Here is a 15,098-nt window from a genome sequence, read left to right on the forward strand (position 1 = left end):
TTTAATTAACTGTCTTCTTCTTCTGGGGGTGGGGTCTATTTGTTGCTTTTTCTCTAGTTCCTTTATGTGTAAGGTGAGCTTTTGAATTTGCGTTCTTTCCAGTTTTTGAATGGATGCTTGTATTGCGATGTATTTCCCCGTCAGGACTGCTTTTGCTGCATCCCAAAGATTTTGAACGGTTGTATCTTCATTCTCATTAGTTTCCATGAATCTTTTTAATTCTTCCTTAATTTCCTGGTTGACCTTTTCATCTTTTAGCAGGATGGTCCTTAACCTCCACGTGTTTGTGGTCCTTCCAAACTTCTTGTTGTGATTGAGTTCTAATTTCAAGGCATTATGGTCGGAGAATATACAGGGGACTATCCCGATCTTTTGGTATCGGTTCAGACCTGATTTGTGACCCAGTATGTGGTCTATTCTGGAGAAAGTTCCATGTGCACTTGAGAAGAATGTGTATTCCGTTGAGTTTGGATGTAAAGTTCTGTAGATATCTGTGAAATCCATCTGGTCCAGTGTATCATTTAAAGCTCTCGTTTCTTTGGATATGTTGTGCTCAGAAGACCTATCTAGTATAGAGAGAGCTAGATTGAAGTCACCAAGTATAAGTGTATTATTATCAAAGCATTTCTTCAGTTTGGTTATTAATTGGTTTAAATATTTGGCAGCTCCCACATTTGGGGCATATATATTGAGGATTGTTAAGTTCTCTTGTTGGATAGATCCTTTGAGTATGAGATAGTGTCCCTCTTCATCTCTCACTATAGTCTTCGGGGTAAATTTTAATTTATCTGATATAAGGATGGCAACCCCTGCTTTCTTTTGAGGACCATTTGAATGGTAAATGGTTCTCCAACCTTTTATTTTCAGGTTGTAGGTGTCCTTCTGTCTAAAATGAGTCTCTTGTAGACAGCAAATAGATGGGTCCTGCTTTTTTTATCCAGTCTGAAACCCTGCGCCTTTTGATGGGGTCATTAAGCCCGTTCACGTTCAGAGTTACTATTGAGAGATATGAGTTTAGTGTCATCATATCTATTCAGTCCTTGTTTTTGTGGATTGTTCCACTGAACTTCTTCTTAAAGGGGAATTTTCAGAGTCCCCCTTAAAATTTCTTGCAGAGCTGGTTTGGAGGTTACATATTCTTTCAGTTCCTGCCTGTCTTGGAAGCTCTTTATCTCTCCTTCCATTTTGAATGAAAGCCTTGCTGGATAAAGTATTCTTGGTTGCATGTTCTTTTCATTTAGGACCCTGAATATATCCTGCCAGCCCTTTCTGGCCTGCCAGGTCTCTGTGGAGAGGTCTGCTGTTACCCTAATATTCCTCCCTATAAAAGTCAGGGACTTTTTTTCTCTTGCTGCTTTAAGGATCTTCTCCTTATCTTTGGAATTTGCAAGCTTCACTATTAAATGTCGAGGTGTTGAACGGTTTTTGTTGATTTTAGGGGGGGATCTCTCTATTTCCTGGATCTGAATGCCTGTTTCCCTTCCCAGATTCAGAAAGTTTTCAGCTAGGATTTGTTCAAATACATATTCTGGCCCTCTGTCCCTTTCGGCGCCCTCAGGAACCCCAATTAAACGTAGGTTTTTCTTCCTCAGGCTGTCATTTATTTCCCTTAATCTATCCTCATGGTCTTTTAATTGCCTGTCTCTTTTTTCCTCAGTTTCCCTCTTTGCCATCAACTTGTCTTCTATGTCACTCACTCGTTCTTCCACCTCGTCAAGCCTCGTCGTTAGGACTTCTAGCTTGGATTGCATCTCATTTAATTGATTTTTAATTTCTGCCTGATTGGATCTAAATTCTGCAGTCATGAAGTCTCTTGAGTCCTTTATGCCTTTTTCTAGAGCCACCAGTAGCTGTATAATAGTGCTTCTGAATTGGCTTTCTGACAGTGAATTGTAATCCAGATTTTGTAACTCTGTGGGAGAGAGGGCTGTTTCTGATTCTTTTTTTTTTCTTGAGGTGAGGTTTTCCTTCTAGTCATTTTGCTCAGTGCAGAGTGGCCAAAAACAAGTTGTATTGGGAAAAGGAGAAAAAGAGAGAGAAGGAAAGGAAAGAGAAAAAGAGAAATAAGAAAAAAAAAGGGGGGGTGAAGAAAAAGAGAAAGAGAAAGAAAGGAGAATAAAGAAAAAAAAAGGGGTGGTGTGGGGTGGGGGAAGCAATCAGAAATCAAGAAGAAAGAAAGAAAAAAAAAGCACAAAACAAAAACAAAACAACAACAACAACAAAAAAAAAACCACGGGGGAGTATCTTCCGATTCTGTATACTTTAAGTCCCTTGACTTCCCCTGGAACTGGTCCGTCTCGCTGGTCTTCTGGGGGAGGGGCCTGCTGTGCAGATTCTCAGGTGTTAGCACTTGGGGGAGCTGCTCTGCCCCTGCCTGGTGCAGGGCTCAGTGGGGGTTGTTCACCCCGTGAGGCCCGGGAGGAAGCCACAGTGGCGGGGGCAGCTCTGGGACCCTGGAGTCAGCTCCCGCAGTAGCTCCGGGGCTCTCCGTCTGCAGGGCCTGGGGGCTCCCGGGTGGGGCCGCTGATCTGCTCAGTTCCAGGCAGGAGCGTCCTCGCTGTCCTGGGCCCTCCCGGCCTCTGCCTGTCCTGGGGGGAGGCCGGATCCTGGGCTGTGTCTCGGCGCCCTGTGCTCCGGGGCCTGCGCTGTTGGATTCGCGCTCCCGCCCCGCAGCCCCCTCCGCGGAGCTTCTTCCTCCGCCCGAGCCCCTCCGAGCTGTTCCCGGAGCCGCGCAGCCCCCTCCGCGGAGCCGCCGCCCGAGCCCCTCCGAGCTGCTCCGGGCCCCGCCGAGCGCTGCAACCCTTAGGGAGCTCGGCGCATCTCCCGGGGCGCAGTTCCTCTGTTACCTACCCCGGGAGCCCGAGGGCATCCCCGCCCTCCTGGGGATCCTGCGCCAATTCCCCGGGAGGCCTTTCCGCGGGGAAGGTCGGTGCAGCTCCTGCTCCTCCGGGACGGGGCTCTCCTGTCCTGGGGACACTCGCCCCGGCCTCAGCCCGGCTCCTCGCGGGGCCCCTCCCCTCGGAGGCCTTTTGTTCCTTTATTTCTTTTTCCCCGTCTTCCTACCTTGATAGAAGCGGGAACTCCTCTCACTGTAGTGTTCCAGCTGGTCTCTCTTTGAATCTCAGGCCGAATTCGTAGATTTTCAGGATGGTTGGATGTTTTCTAGGTAATTTGTTGAGGACAGGTGACTTGGGGACCCTACTCCTCCGCCATCTTGCCCCTCCCCCTATTTTTTTTTAAGTTTTTTTCTTTTTAATTAATTTTTATTGGTGTTCAATTTACCAACATACAGAATAACACCCAGTGCTCATCCCGTCAAGTGCCCCCCTCAGTGCCCATCACCCATTCACCCCCACCCCCCGCCCTCCTCCCCTTCCACCACCCCTGGTTCGTTTCCCAGAGTTAGGAGTCTTTATGTTCTGTCTCCCTTCCTGATATTTCCCAACATTTCTTTTCCCTTCCTTTATATTCCCTTTCACTATTATTTATATTCCCCAAATGAATGAGAACAATAGACCTGCCCTACGACCCAGCAATTGCACTGTTGGGGATTTACCCCAAAGATTCAGATGCAATGAAACGCCGGGACACCTGCACCCCGATGTTTCTAGCAGCAATGTCCACAATAGCCAAACTGTGGAAGGAGCCTCGGTGTCCATCGAAAGATGAATGGATAAAGAAGCTGTGGTTTATGTATACAATGGAATATTACTCAGCAATTAGAAACCACAAATACCCACTATTTGCATCAACGTGGATGGAACTGGGGGGTGCTTTTAGAGGTAAACAGAGCTAAAGTAGGTCACAGAAGTGCTGCCCCCATCAAGGAATTAGTGCTTTTATGAGAAGAGGAAGAGACATAAGATCTCTCTCTGCACACATGCACCAAGGAAAAAGCTGAGAGGACATAACCAAGAACTCAACCATGCTGTCACCCCAATCTTAGACTTTCAGCCTCCAGAACTCTGAGAAATTTGTTTAAGCCACCAAGTCTATGGTATTCTGGTATAGCAGCCCAAGCTGACAGACAGGTATATCATTCTAGGTATATTTCACTGTTAAAATTGTTCAAAATTCATAGTTTAAAAAATAATTGAACTTACCCATATACTACATGAAGTAATCTCTATTATTGCCTGAGTTGAGAGTATGATACTTTAGGAATTACTGCTTGAAATCATTGCAGAGTAGAATAAGTTGACTTTCATGCTCTTTAGATGAAAAGTCTAGATCATCGGCACAGGTCAGAGAATGTGTCAGGAAGCATGCAGTCCTTTGCATGCCTCAGTCTCCAAATTGTGTCTTGGCCTCACCATGTTTCAGGCCTGTGTTTTACTTCTATATGCCAGATCTCAAGGAATCAGTTGCAACTCCACCTTTATAGATAGTTAAAACAACACCATATCCAAAATTTGGCTCTGGAGTAAAAGACACACTTTTCTCTGTTTACTCTTCTGTTGTTCTCAAATACAAACGTATTGAACTTACTTGGTTTTTAAGATGTACTAATTCTGGTAGACAGGGTAGTGAAGACAGGACAAAGTATTTCAAGGTCTTAGTTTCTTTTTTAGAGTACTGGTCCTTTGACCTGTCATTGCTGGCTCACTTCTGATGTACATATACAAAATGAGTTGTCTCTATTTTTCCTGAGCATTGGCCTATCAGCCTTCTTTTTCTGATACCCACTCATGTTCATGATTTGTTCTTAAGAGGAACTGTTTCCTCATATAAGTTGAAATCAGGCCTAAGGATGCAGTTATGACTACTGTTTTAATAATATGAAAGACCAGGCAATCTGAACACTGTAACACTATATATACCCAGAAATGTCAAATATAATATGCATGTATTTAAATGTTGAGTGTAAAAAACAAATCCCCAGATGAGAGGAACAGAGTATGGAAAAAATAGAACAGAAGGCATAATGTGACTGTTAGAATTAAATAAGAAAATATAGGATAGATGAGAGGGAAGAAAAGAGTAAAATAGGGCCAAAGGGGATATACCACTCCTTGCCTGGAGGCACCACTGGGGTTCCAAAAGAGATGACTCAAAGTTGATCTAAAAGAACTCGTGTACACTAGGTGATAAAGAAAAGATAGCAAATTATGGTAACCATAGTCCAAAGAAGCTCCCAGCGATCCCCATCTCTTGGTGTTTGTGCCCTGTGTACCGGTCCCCTCCCACACTAAGTAGGACTAACCTGTGTATAATGATGCACATGGCAATGACAGTGTATAATTTCCAAATCTAGGCTTCCCCTATCTTCTCTTGGATCAGTCTGAGGGGAAGCCAGACGCCATGTGAAAAGGATAGTCAAGTAGCCCTATGGGGAAAGAAGACTCCTGCCAGTAGTAGCACTAACTTCTCAGGATTGTGAGTGAACTCCCTTAGAAGCAGATATTCCAGCCCCAGTCCAGCCTTCAGATGATAACATCCTTGGCTAACATCTTTGATAGCATTTCTTATGAGACCCTGAGTCTGAATCACACCAAGGTAACTAAGCCTTTTCTACACTTCAGACTCCTGGAAACTGTGCCAAATAATAAGTGTTTATTATCTGAGCTTCTAAAGTCTGTGGAGATTAGTTACGCAAAACCAGAAAGCCGATAAATAAACATATGAAAGGATTCCAAGCCTAAGAAAATAGCATGACATTTTTTTTTTTAAAGGGCAGAACATTAAAAAAAAAAAAAATCCTGTTGGCTTTCTTGAAATGAGAAATAAATTCAATGAAATAAAAATCTCAGTGGATGAATTAAATAACTAAAAGATAACCTCAGTGTTTTGAATAATTAATGGGAAAATAGCTATGAGAGAATTTCAGAATGCCATATATGTATAGATGGCGGAAATGAAAAGGTAGACTTACTTGAAGTGTAGATTATAAAAGCTGTTGGAGTTCCAGAAAGAGAATAAAGAAAATGAATAAGTCATTTAAAAGCCTATACTGGCTTAAAATTAATGTAAGGTACAGATTTATAGGTGAAGTGAGCCTCATGCAAAATATTATAGTAGGAATAAATCCAGGGCTTGACTCATGGAAATGAGTTAGAAAAACAATAAAAGCATCACACTGTATAAAAGTGAACCATTAGGGGTGCCTGGGTGGCTCAGTGGTTGAGTGTCTGCTTTTGGCTCAGGTCATGATCCCAGAACCCTGAGATCAAGCCCCACATCAGGCTCCCTGCTCAGCAGAGTTTGATTCTCTCAGTCCTCCCCTACTTGTGCTCTCTCTCACTATCTGCCTCTCAATCAAATAAAAACTAAAAATCTTAAAAAAAAAAAAGTTCTGGGAAATAATACCTGTTAGTCTAGAGCAAAGCAAAACTCTTTTAGTAATGGGGGTCAAAAAAAGGCATTTAGAGGATAATACCCACAAACACGGAAGAAGACTTACTGCACCAGACTCTTAACAAATGAATTATGTAAATGTGAACATCAGACAAAGATAAAATGAGGTCAGCAATGGCTGAGATGCACAAGGGAATAGACAACAAAGAAATGGCAACACATGGGTAAATCTAGATATACCAATGGATAAATGTGTGTGTAACACAATCAGAATATTTATGCTCTGTTCGGAGGTATGGAAATTGATGCCATGACTTTGGAAAACAGTTTGGCCTTTTCTAATAAATTACCATAGGGTTCTCCATTCTCTGTGACCAAGCAAGTGCCCTCCTAGAAACATCAGGAGAAATGTATGAAATAAAACCTCAAACAGAATCAGCTTAAAAAAAAAAAAACCCACCAATGATAGAATGGCTAAATAATACATGTTATTTGATCACATCATGAAATATACACAGCAGTCAAAATAAGTGAACCGCAACACTGCAATTAACAAGGATGGGTGAATGCACACTGCTGAGGAAGTAAATCAGGTTGCCAATAGTTATATAAAGAATGAGTCCATTGATACAAGTTCAAATTTAAATGGTTTATTTATTTAAAAAGGGCTTACCTGGTGTTCCATGTGTATAGTCACTGTTCTAAGAAGTTCACCATGTAAACCCAGTTAATCACATAATGAGCTAAAAGGCACCAGAGATAGTTATCTGGCTTATATGCAAATTAAGAAAAATGATAAAAGCAAATTAAAACTCGGAGCACCTGGGTGGCTCAAACATCCAACTTTTTTTTTTTTTAAAGATTTTATTTACTTATTCATGAAATACACAGAGAGAGAGGCAGAGACATAGGGGGAGAAGCAGGTTCCCTGTGAGGAGTGGATGCAAGGCTCTATTCCCAGACCCCAGGATCACTCCTGGAGCTGAAGGCAGATGCTCAACTACTGAGCCACCCAGGCGTCCCAAACATCCAATTCTTGATATTGGCTCAGGTCATAGTCTCACGGCTATGAAATCAAGCTCCTTGTCAGGGTCCATGTTCAGGATGGAGTTTGCTTGTCCCTCTGCCATTGTTCCCCCCCCAGCCAACTCACATGCCCAATTTCTAAAAATAAATAAAATCTTAAAAAAAAAAAGCAAATGGAGAACACAAGATTCAGTGCACTGCTATCCTGGAGAGATGGGAATGTGGGCGTGGGATCTGCAAGGAAACAGTGGAGGGTTCAAAGCTGAGAATTTTAATTTCATAGGCTGGATGGTAGATTTATGGTTATTCTTTTTATTACTGTTTAAACCAGGCATATGTTTTCTATCCATTCTTATATCTGAGTAATATGTTTCATAATCAAATATAAAGTGAGAAAAATTTGAGTTGCTCAATAGATCATTAGATCAAAAATTGGCCATTCATATAAAGAAAATTTAATTTAGAATCTTATACAGACAACAGATAACAGTAAAGTCCAGAGGGAGTAAGAACCTAAATGTGAAGAGCAAAACTAGCAAAATTTTGTGAAATTGTAGAAAAAATATTGATGATAAAACAGGAAACAATTTTTTCCAGTGAAGCTTTAAAGTACAAACCATAAAGAAAATAACTGATAAATTGAAAGGCATTAAATTAGAAATTTTTATTTTGAAAGACACTGTATAAAATGAAAAGGCATACCATAGACTAGTAGAGTATATTTGTCACCTAGGTAAATGACAGAGGATTAGTGTAGTATATATAGGATATAAACCTATAAATTAATTTTTAAAAACCCAAAGAATTCAATAGAATAAAAGAACAAGGGATATTAAAAGTTAGTTAAAAGCTAGAGTAAGGGGGGCACCTTGGTGGCTTGGTGGTTGAGCATCTGCCTTCGATTCAGGTCGTGATCCCAAGGTCCTGAGGTGGAGTCCTGCACCAGGATCTCCCAAGGGAGCCTGGTTCTCCCTCTACCTATGTCTCTGCCTCTTTTGAATAAATAAAGTTTTTTAAAAAAAAGCTAGAGTAAGGTACCTGAGTGAAACCTAAAATTAAAAAAAAGTCTCAATACTTAGGGAAATACATGTTAAAGTATAAAAGAATTTTTATTTCAGACCCATTATACTGGCAAATCTTTCCTACATTGGATAATACCAAGTGTTAGCTGCATCCTGAGAATATGTGTAATACACACATTTTTGAATGGAAATGGATAAAACCACTTTTGAAATAACTACTTAAGTTGACTGATCACATACCCTATAACTGCAATTTCATTTCAAGATGTTTTATCTTGGAAATACTCTGGCTTGTGTTCACAAAGAAGTGTTCAAAAAGAAATGTACAATGATTTGTATTGTAGAGTACTTAACACTTTATAATAAGAAAGATATACAACGTTACTGCCCTGCCTGACAAGAGATATAGACTATTCATATAATACATATTTAGCTGATGATTCATTTAGTTGAATACCCTAAAGCAGGGAATACTATTCAGTGCTGGAAAGAAATGTACTGTCAAGCCATGTAAAGACCTGGAATAAACTTAAATGCATATCATTAAGAGGAAGAAGCCAATCTGCAAAGGTAACATATGATTCCCACTATATGACACTCTGTGAAAGGGAATGCTATGAGGACAGTAAAAGGATCCATGTTTGCCAGGGCTTCTGGGGAGGGGAGGGATGGCAAGGCAGAGACAAAGGATTATTTTAATGCATACTCTGTATGACACTGTCATGGTGGAAGCATCATTGTACATTTGTTAAAACCCATAGCAAGTAAAACTCTAAGAATGCATCCTAATGTCAGCTGTGGAAAAGTAACAATGGGTTGCTGGATTTGTAAGGAGGGCCTCAGTATGCATACCTGTTCCCTTACTTTCTTCTTTTCTTTTTTGAGCTACTTAGTTCAAGGAAGCATAAGATCTACTTCACTTCTTGCTGTAGTTCACAATGATAGGCTTGGAAGTTTCTAGCACAAGTTATAATTTAGAGAGTCTGTTCCTTTCTGAATTTTATACTTTAAAAGACCCCCTGTCTATAGGTATGGGACATTTTCTTCATGATCAACTCTTACATAAAAAGGTGATATTTTGATCTATCTGCTATATATTTCAGTCTCAGTTCTTAATTATTTCAAAACTTGAGCTAAGAAACAAAGTGCTATTTATTGGACCTTCCTCAAATTCCCAACAGCACCTGAATTCCCAGTCTAGATACTGGATGTTTGCTGTTGCTCAGGTCTCTGCTCTTTCCTCCAAACTCTCTCTGCTTTGGTTTATTAGTTGCCTGGAATTAAAGTGAAAGCTTAGTTTTTCTCCTTCTTGTCAGAACCACCTGCAAATCATTCTTCACACTAATGACAGATAAGTATTTCTTAAATTAGAAATTGTATACATTGGCATTTCTCCACTGCTTCTTGTATTTATTCCAAACTCCTAAGTTGGTCCCACTTAGCTCTTTATGATGTGCTAATTGTCTCCCAACAAGTTACACATCTAGTGACTTTATCACGCACATTCTTACTGCACCACAAGATGCTCTCTGCAAATTCTCACAGTATTCCACAAACAATGGGCCAGTGTATTTCTCTGCCTTCACACAAATCTTTGCTCATTGCCCCAAAAGACCTTGTACCCCTTTTCATCTTGACAGGAACTCCTCATCTTTTAAAGCTATAAACTTGGGGCACCTGGGTGGCTCAGTTGGTCAAGCATCCAACTTTGGCTCAGGTCATGATCTCAGGGTCCTGGAATGGAGCCCTGTGTAGGGCTCTGTGCTCAGCAGGGAGTCTGCTTCTTCCTCTGCCTCTCCTGCTGCCCCTCCCTCTGCCTGTGCACTCTCTCTTTCTCTCTCTCATATAAATAAAATCTTTAAAAAATATATATAGCTAAAAACTTAAAACATTACTTTTCCAGGAAGTCTTCCCTACCTCCCATCTGATATATGCCTTTCATGTGTTCTCCATATACAGTGCAATCTTCCATTTGTCCATCTATTCATTCACTCTGTCATCCATCCATCCATCCATCCATCCATCCATCCATCCTTCTACTCGTCTATCTATTAATTTGTTTCACAGTCATAGTGTACCAACCATGTACCATGGTCTGTGAATTGTGCTAGAATGAAGGAGTGAAAGGATAGGTGTCATTCTTGCCTCCATGGTGTTATACTTTTTATCATAATGTGTCCCGTGGAACTATAATGAAAGATTTATCTAATTGCTTTATCTATTAGTCAGTAAATAATTTTACTGCATTGATGGCAGACTTGGCTTTCAATCCATTGCACCTACCATGTCCATGACATAGCGTGTTATTAATTAGTGTTGATTGAATAACCTACTGTATAAATTAACTTCTATATATTTCTTCTAAGCTCTGTAACTTCAGAAATTATTAATTATATAAATACTTCCAGGTGAATACCTCTAGTTTGGGTCTCACTTGCAACTATGAATCTTAAATATGTGAGAGCAGATATAACAAGAATGAGGAGTTGCTGGATTAATTGTAGCAGTGGAAGAGCAAAGTTAGTTTACCTAGTGGACTAGAAGGTTTAACCAGACCTTGCCTCTGGTTCCTAATGCCACCCTCTGGGACTCCCTTGACTCCCACTGCTCCCTGCACTGTCCTTGAGCCTCTCATTTATTCTGATATTACTGAATAGTTTTTCAGTAATTTCTATCTGCACCTTCATTTATTTATATGCAGTTATTTGTTGTTACTAAGACTGAGGACTCCAAACTCCATGAAATTCAGCTTATTACCAAAGAGTACTGAATATTTTTATAATATACAATGTGAAACATACTTAGAAAAACTTATTGTGTAAAATCTTAAATGGAAAATCTATTGAATCATGCCTGTACGTTATCTCTTATCAAGGTAACTTGCCAGTGGACCTCCCAACTCCACCAGAAATGTCCGCTCCAGTAACATTACCTCCACACAACTGTACAGATAATGAATTTGTTTGCAGGTCCGATGGTCACTGTGTTGAAAAAGTCCAGAAGTGTGATTTTAGATATGACTGTCCTGACCAATCAGATGAATCATTCTGTGGTAAGTGAATTTCTATTTTGTATTAAATATAGCCATGAAACAGATAAAACAATACCTGTATAATCTTTAAGTAGCATGGCCTAGTGCCATAGTTAGAAATTTTCTACTTAGCTTACATGAGGTTTTAATATAAAAGCTGTTTGTATAGCAAATTATAGAAGAATCAGCATGCAATCGTCTATGATGCTCAAACAAGAGGTAATTTTTTTTTTTAATTGACGTTTGGATTCAAGGATATTACTTGACTCTGGGACTATGATTTACTAGTTCTTTGCTATCCACCCCCTGTTTGTCTCTATTCTACTCCTCACACTCATGAAATAGGAATGGTCAAAGTGAAAGTATTTTAATACTCTCAAATTAGATGAATTTGTTTATATTTTGCTAATAGCAAATATTTGCTATTTGCCATTAGCAAAATATAAAATGAATACTATGTTAAATGTGTAGAATTCATAAGACCCAATTTTAATACAGATGGGCCCCTTTTTCTGGAACTTACTGGCATGTGCCAATTTATATCTTCTAAGGCAAATGTTTAATCTAAAAGTGAACTTCTCAGCCAAAGATACAGTCATAGAGGAAAAAAATTGATCTGGGTCTGAATGGGCAAAGTGCAAGATCAGAAGGAGTGAATACTTTTGCCATTTTTCCCCTTCTCTATTTATTGGATAGTATATGAATTTCCTATAGTATATTTCTCAAGTGTCTTGATGATATTAAGGGTTCAGACCATGCACATAATACAGAGTGTAATGAAGCTCTATTCCTTCTGCCAGCATTGTGAAGAAATTCTAAAACTTAGAAAGTCAAATTAGGTTCATGTTTATTTTAATTTAGCAAATGAAATGCTTTTTAATGTAAGAATACACAGTAAATTAACTAACTTATCTAGACCCCCAAACTCAAAAAAAATAAAAGCTAACTCACTCTGGATGAGACGAGATAGTAATTAACTCAAGTTGACTAGGGATACATACTGGAGATGGGAGATAATATAACGGAAGGTGTTGTGGTATTCAAACTTCCTCCTGGGAAGACCAAATCCTGTTATGATCATACATAAATTGTGGCATTTCTGAAAGCTTACACAGAATCCTGTTAATTATACCTAATGAGTGTCTTTAGTGAATACTGATTTTCTTCTTAGTTCAACTTTGCAATTTTAGTAACATCATTTATGATGGGGTGAGCCGTTTTGATAAAGTTCTTTAAATGTCCTGAATGGATATCTCCTACTAAATTACTATTCTAAAATCTTGGGGTTATTAATTTACTTTGAATACACATGAACTGAATTATTACTTCATTCTGAACAAATTATGTGATCTTGCTTCCTCCATCTTTTTGTAAGATGAAATGTTATGTCTGCCTGTTATCTTTGATCTTACATTTTCCAATGCTTTTTATTGTGTAAAGAATACAGCATGAATGCTACTCTCTTAACAAACTTTTAAGTGCACAATATATTATTGTTGACCAGGTATAGTGTTGTACAGCAGATCTTCAGGCTCACTCATCTTGCTTGACTAAAACTTTATGCTCCCTAATTTAAGAAAAATCTGTGATTCATTTCTTTTTTAATGATATGAAGAACAGAATACTATTGATTTTTAAATCTCCGGTGGGTGGGGATTGGAGGGTATCTGGGTGATGGGCAATAAGGAGGGCATTTGATGTAATGAACTCTGGGTGCTATTGCAACTGATGAACCACTGAACTCTACTTCTGAAACAAAAAAATTTATTTAAATCTCTTCACAAGATAATTATATGATCACTATTAATGTCAGAGATTAAATAACATAACTGAATGTTGTGATTAAAAATCACTTTTTTTGATGGAGTGTTTCCTTCTCAAACTTTACATTAAATCATGAACTCAAGTTTCTAAGTGATGGTGGTGGTTTGCCAACACTGCCTATGCCACTTAAAAGTTGGAGTCTTCTGTAGTATACACAAGAACAGTGGAGAATTTAAGACACATGGGCATGTTTAGAGAGAAAGAAAGAACATTTCACAGAGAGCCTATGTATTTCAAAAATCAATGGAGTTGTAGTTGCATGTGATACTAGAATACAGTCATTACAAGAATATTGAAAAAATTCAAGGAAAATATTACTGCTTTGAATTAAAGTAGTTTGAAATTTGGACTGACCGCTTCAAAGACTTAACTGAAGTTTAGACTTTTAATAATACTTTGGCAAAAGAATGGACTTACCAGACCTTGGTAAGTAACATCAATGTTATGTGAAGAGAAACTGGCAATGCTTAGGTTGCTATTCTAGGACCTAATTAAAATCTCACCTCCTTATCAGAACAATTTTTTTATTATATGCATTTATGCCCATGTTATAGCTACTGTAGATATTTGAATATAGTGCACATAGATTTCTTTAAAACTCTTCTAGTGATTATATAAATCATTTGTCTAATTATTTTAATTATGCTTAAAAGATAACTAAGAAAAGAAACCCAACAGTAAAAAAGTGCCTGTTACAGGTAAGTTGCCATTTATTGATACATTTATTGTGATTAGTTCATCTTGTCTTTGTTTTACTCTATTCAAGTTATGAAAGTTTGCAGCTTTGAAAAAGGAAGACTGTGTAATTGGTACCAGTCAATTCCAGAAATGCTAATTCAAGATTCAAACACATTCAGATGGGGACTTGGTAATGGAACCAGTATTCATCATGGGGAAGAAAATCACAGGCCATTGGTGGATCATACAACGTAAGTGACCACGCATTCTGAACATGTTTTTAGGAACTGTATTAAGCAGCTTCCAAATTCCTGCTACATCACCTTATCTTAAGCCACTACTATTGTAAAGACCAAATTAGAGAGCAGACGGACTATGTGTAGTTTTCATATAAAATTGGGGGAAAAAAAGCCATTGAATTTAAAAAGCTATGAATGCTCTTATAAAAGTCATAGAAACTAGAGAAATATATAAGAAAAATAATAATTTGTAATATCACCACAAATGTTATTTTAAGATTATCTATTCAGGGACACCTGGCTGGCTCGTTCAGTAGAGCATGTGACTCTTGATCTCAGGATTGTGAGTTCAAGCCCAATGTTGGGAATGGAGCCTACTTAAAAAGTTAAAAAATTTTTAAAGAAATTGAATAGAATTATCCATTTCTTCCTTCCTCTGCCTGAGTCTTTTGTTTCCTCCTTTTTAAGCTCCTCTTTCTCCTCACCTTTCCCTTTTCTTCTAGTCTTTCATCTTCATTGTCACTTATTTTGGTCTTTTCTTTCCAAGGCTTCATAACTCATACCTTTCCCTGTTTTGTAGGCCACAAATATATTTAGAGCTTACTTCTCATAAGGTCCCATCCTTCATTCTTTTCTTTTAATGGTTTCATGGAAGTAATCCTAAAGATGGCGAAAGGATCCCCATTTATATTACAGGGAATGTTTTCAAAACCTTTATGCCTTCATACCTCTCCACAGTTAAAGTTTCAAGAGCCCCACTTCTATGGCTTCCGTTTTCGAGGAAAACTAATGGTGTGTCTACTGCTAGTTCATTATTGCCTTGGGCAACCTGACCAGGTACTCAAAGAAGCTATAATATCTTCTGGGCTGGCTTTTAACACTGGTTTTCTGATCTCTCTCTTGTTGTTTTGTTTTGTTAAAATGGTTCCAGTTTTACCATCATTGGATTTCAATATTATCAGCCATGTTGTCCAAAGTATATAG

General features: G+C 38.8%; 1 protein-coding gene across 1 annotated transcript in view; it reads left to right on the forward strand.

The window, feature by feature from the left end:
- Window positions 1-14,372, forward strand: part of LOC121497722 (MAM and LDL-receptor class A domain-containing protein 1-like) — a 417,847-nt gene extending 403,475 nt beyond the window's left edge. Inside the window, 2 exon segments of the mRNA XM_041767461.1 lie at window positions 11,312-11,394; window positions 13,964-14,372. Of these exon segments, the coding sequence (XP_041623395.1) occupies window positions 11,312-11,394; window positions 13,964-13,969 (89 nt within the window). The 3' untranslated portion in view covers window positions 13,970-14,372.
- The last annotated feature ends 726 nt before the right edge of the window (window positions 14,373-15,098 follow it).

Source organism: Vulpes lagopus, chromosome 8, assembly GCF_018345385.1.
Source record: "Vulpes lagopus strain Blue_001 chromosome 8, ASM1834538v1, whole genome shotgun sequence".
Lineage (NCBI taxonomy): Eukaryota > Metazoa > Chordata > Mammalia > Carnivora > Canidae > Vulpes > Vulpes lagopus.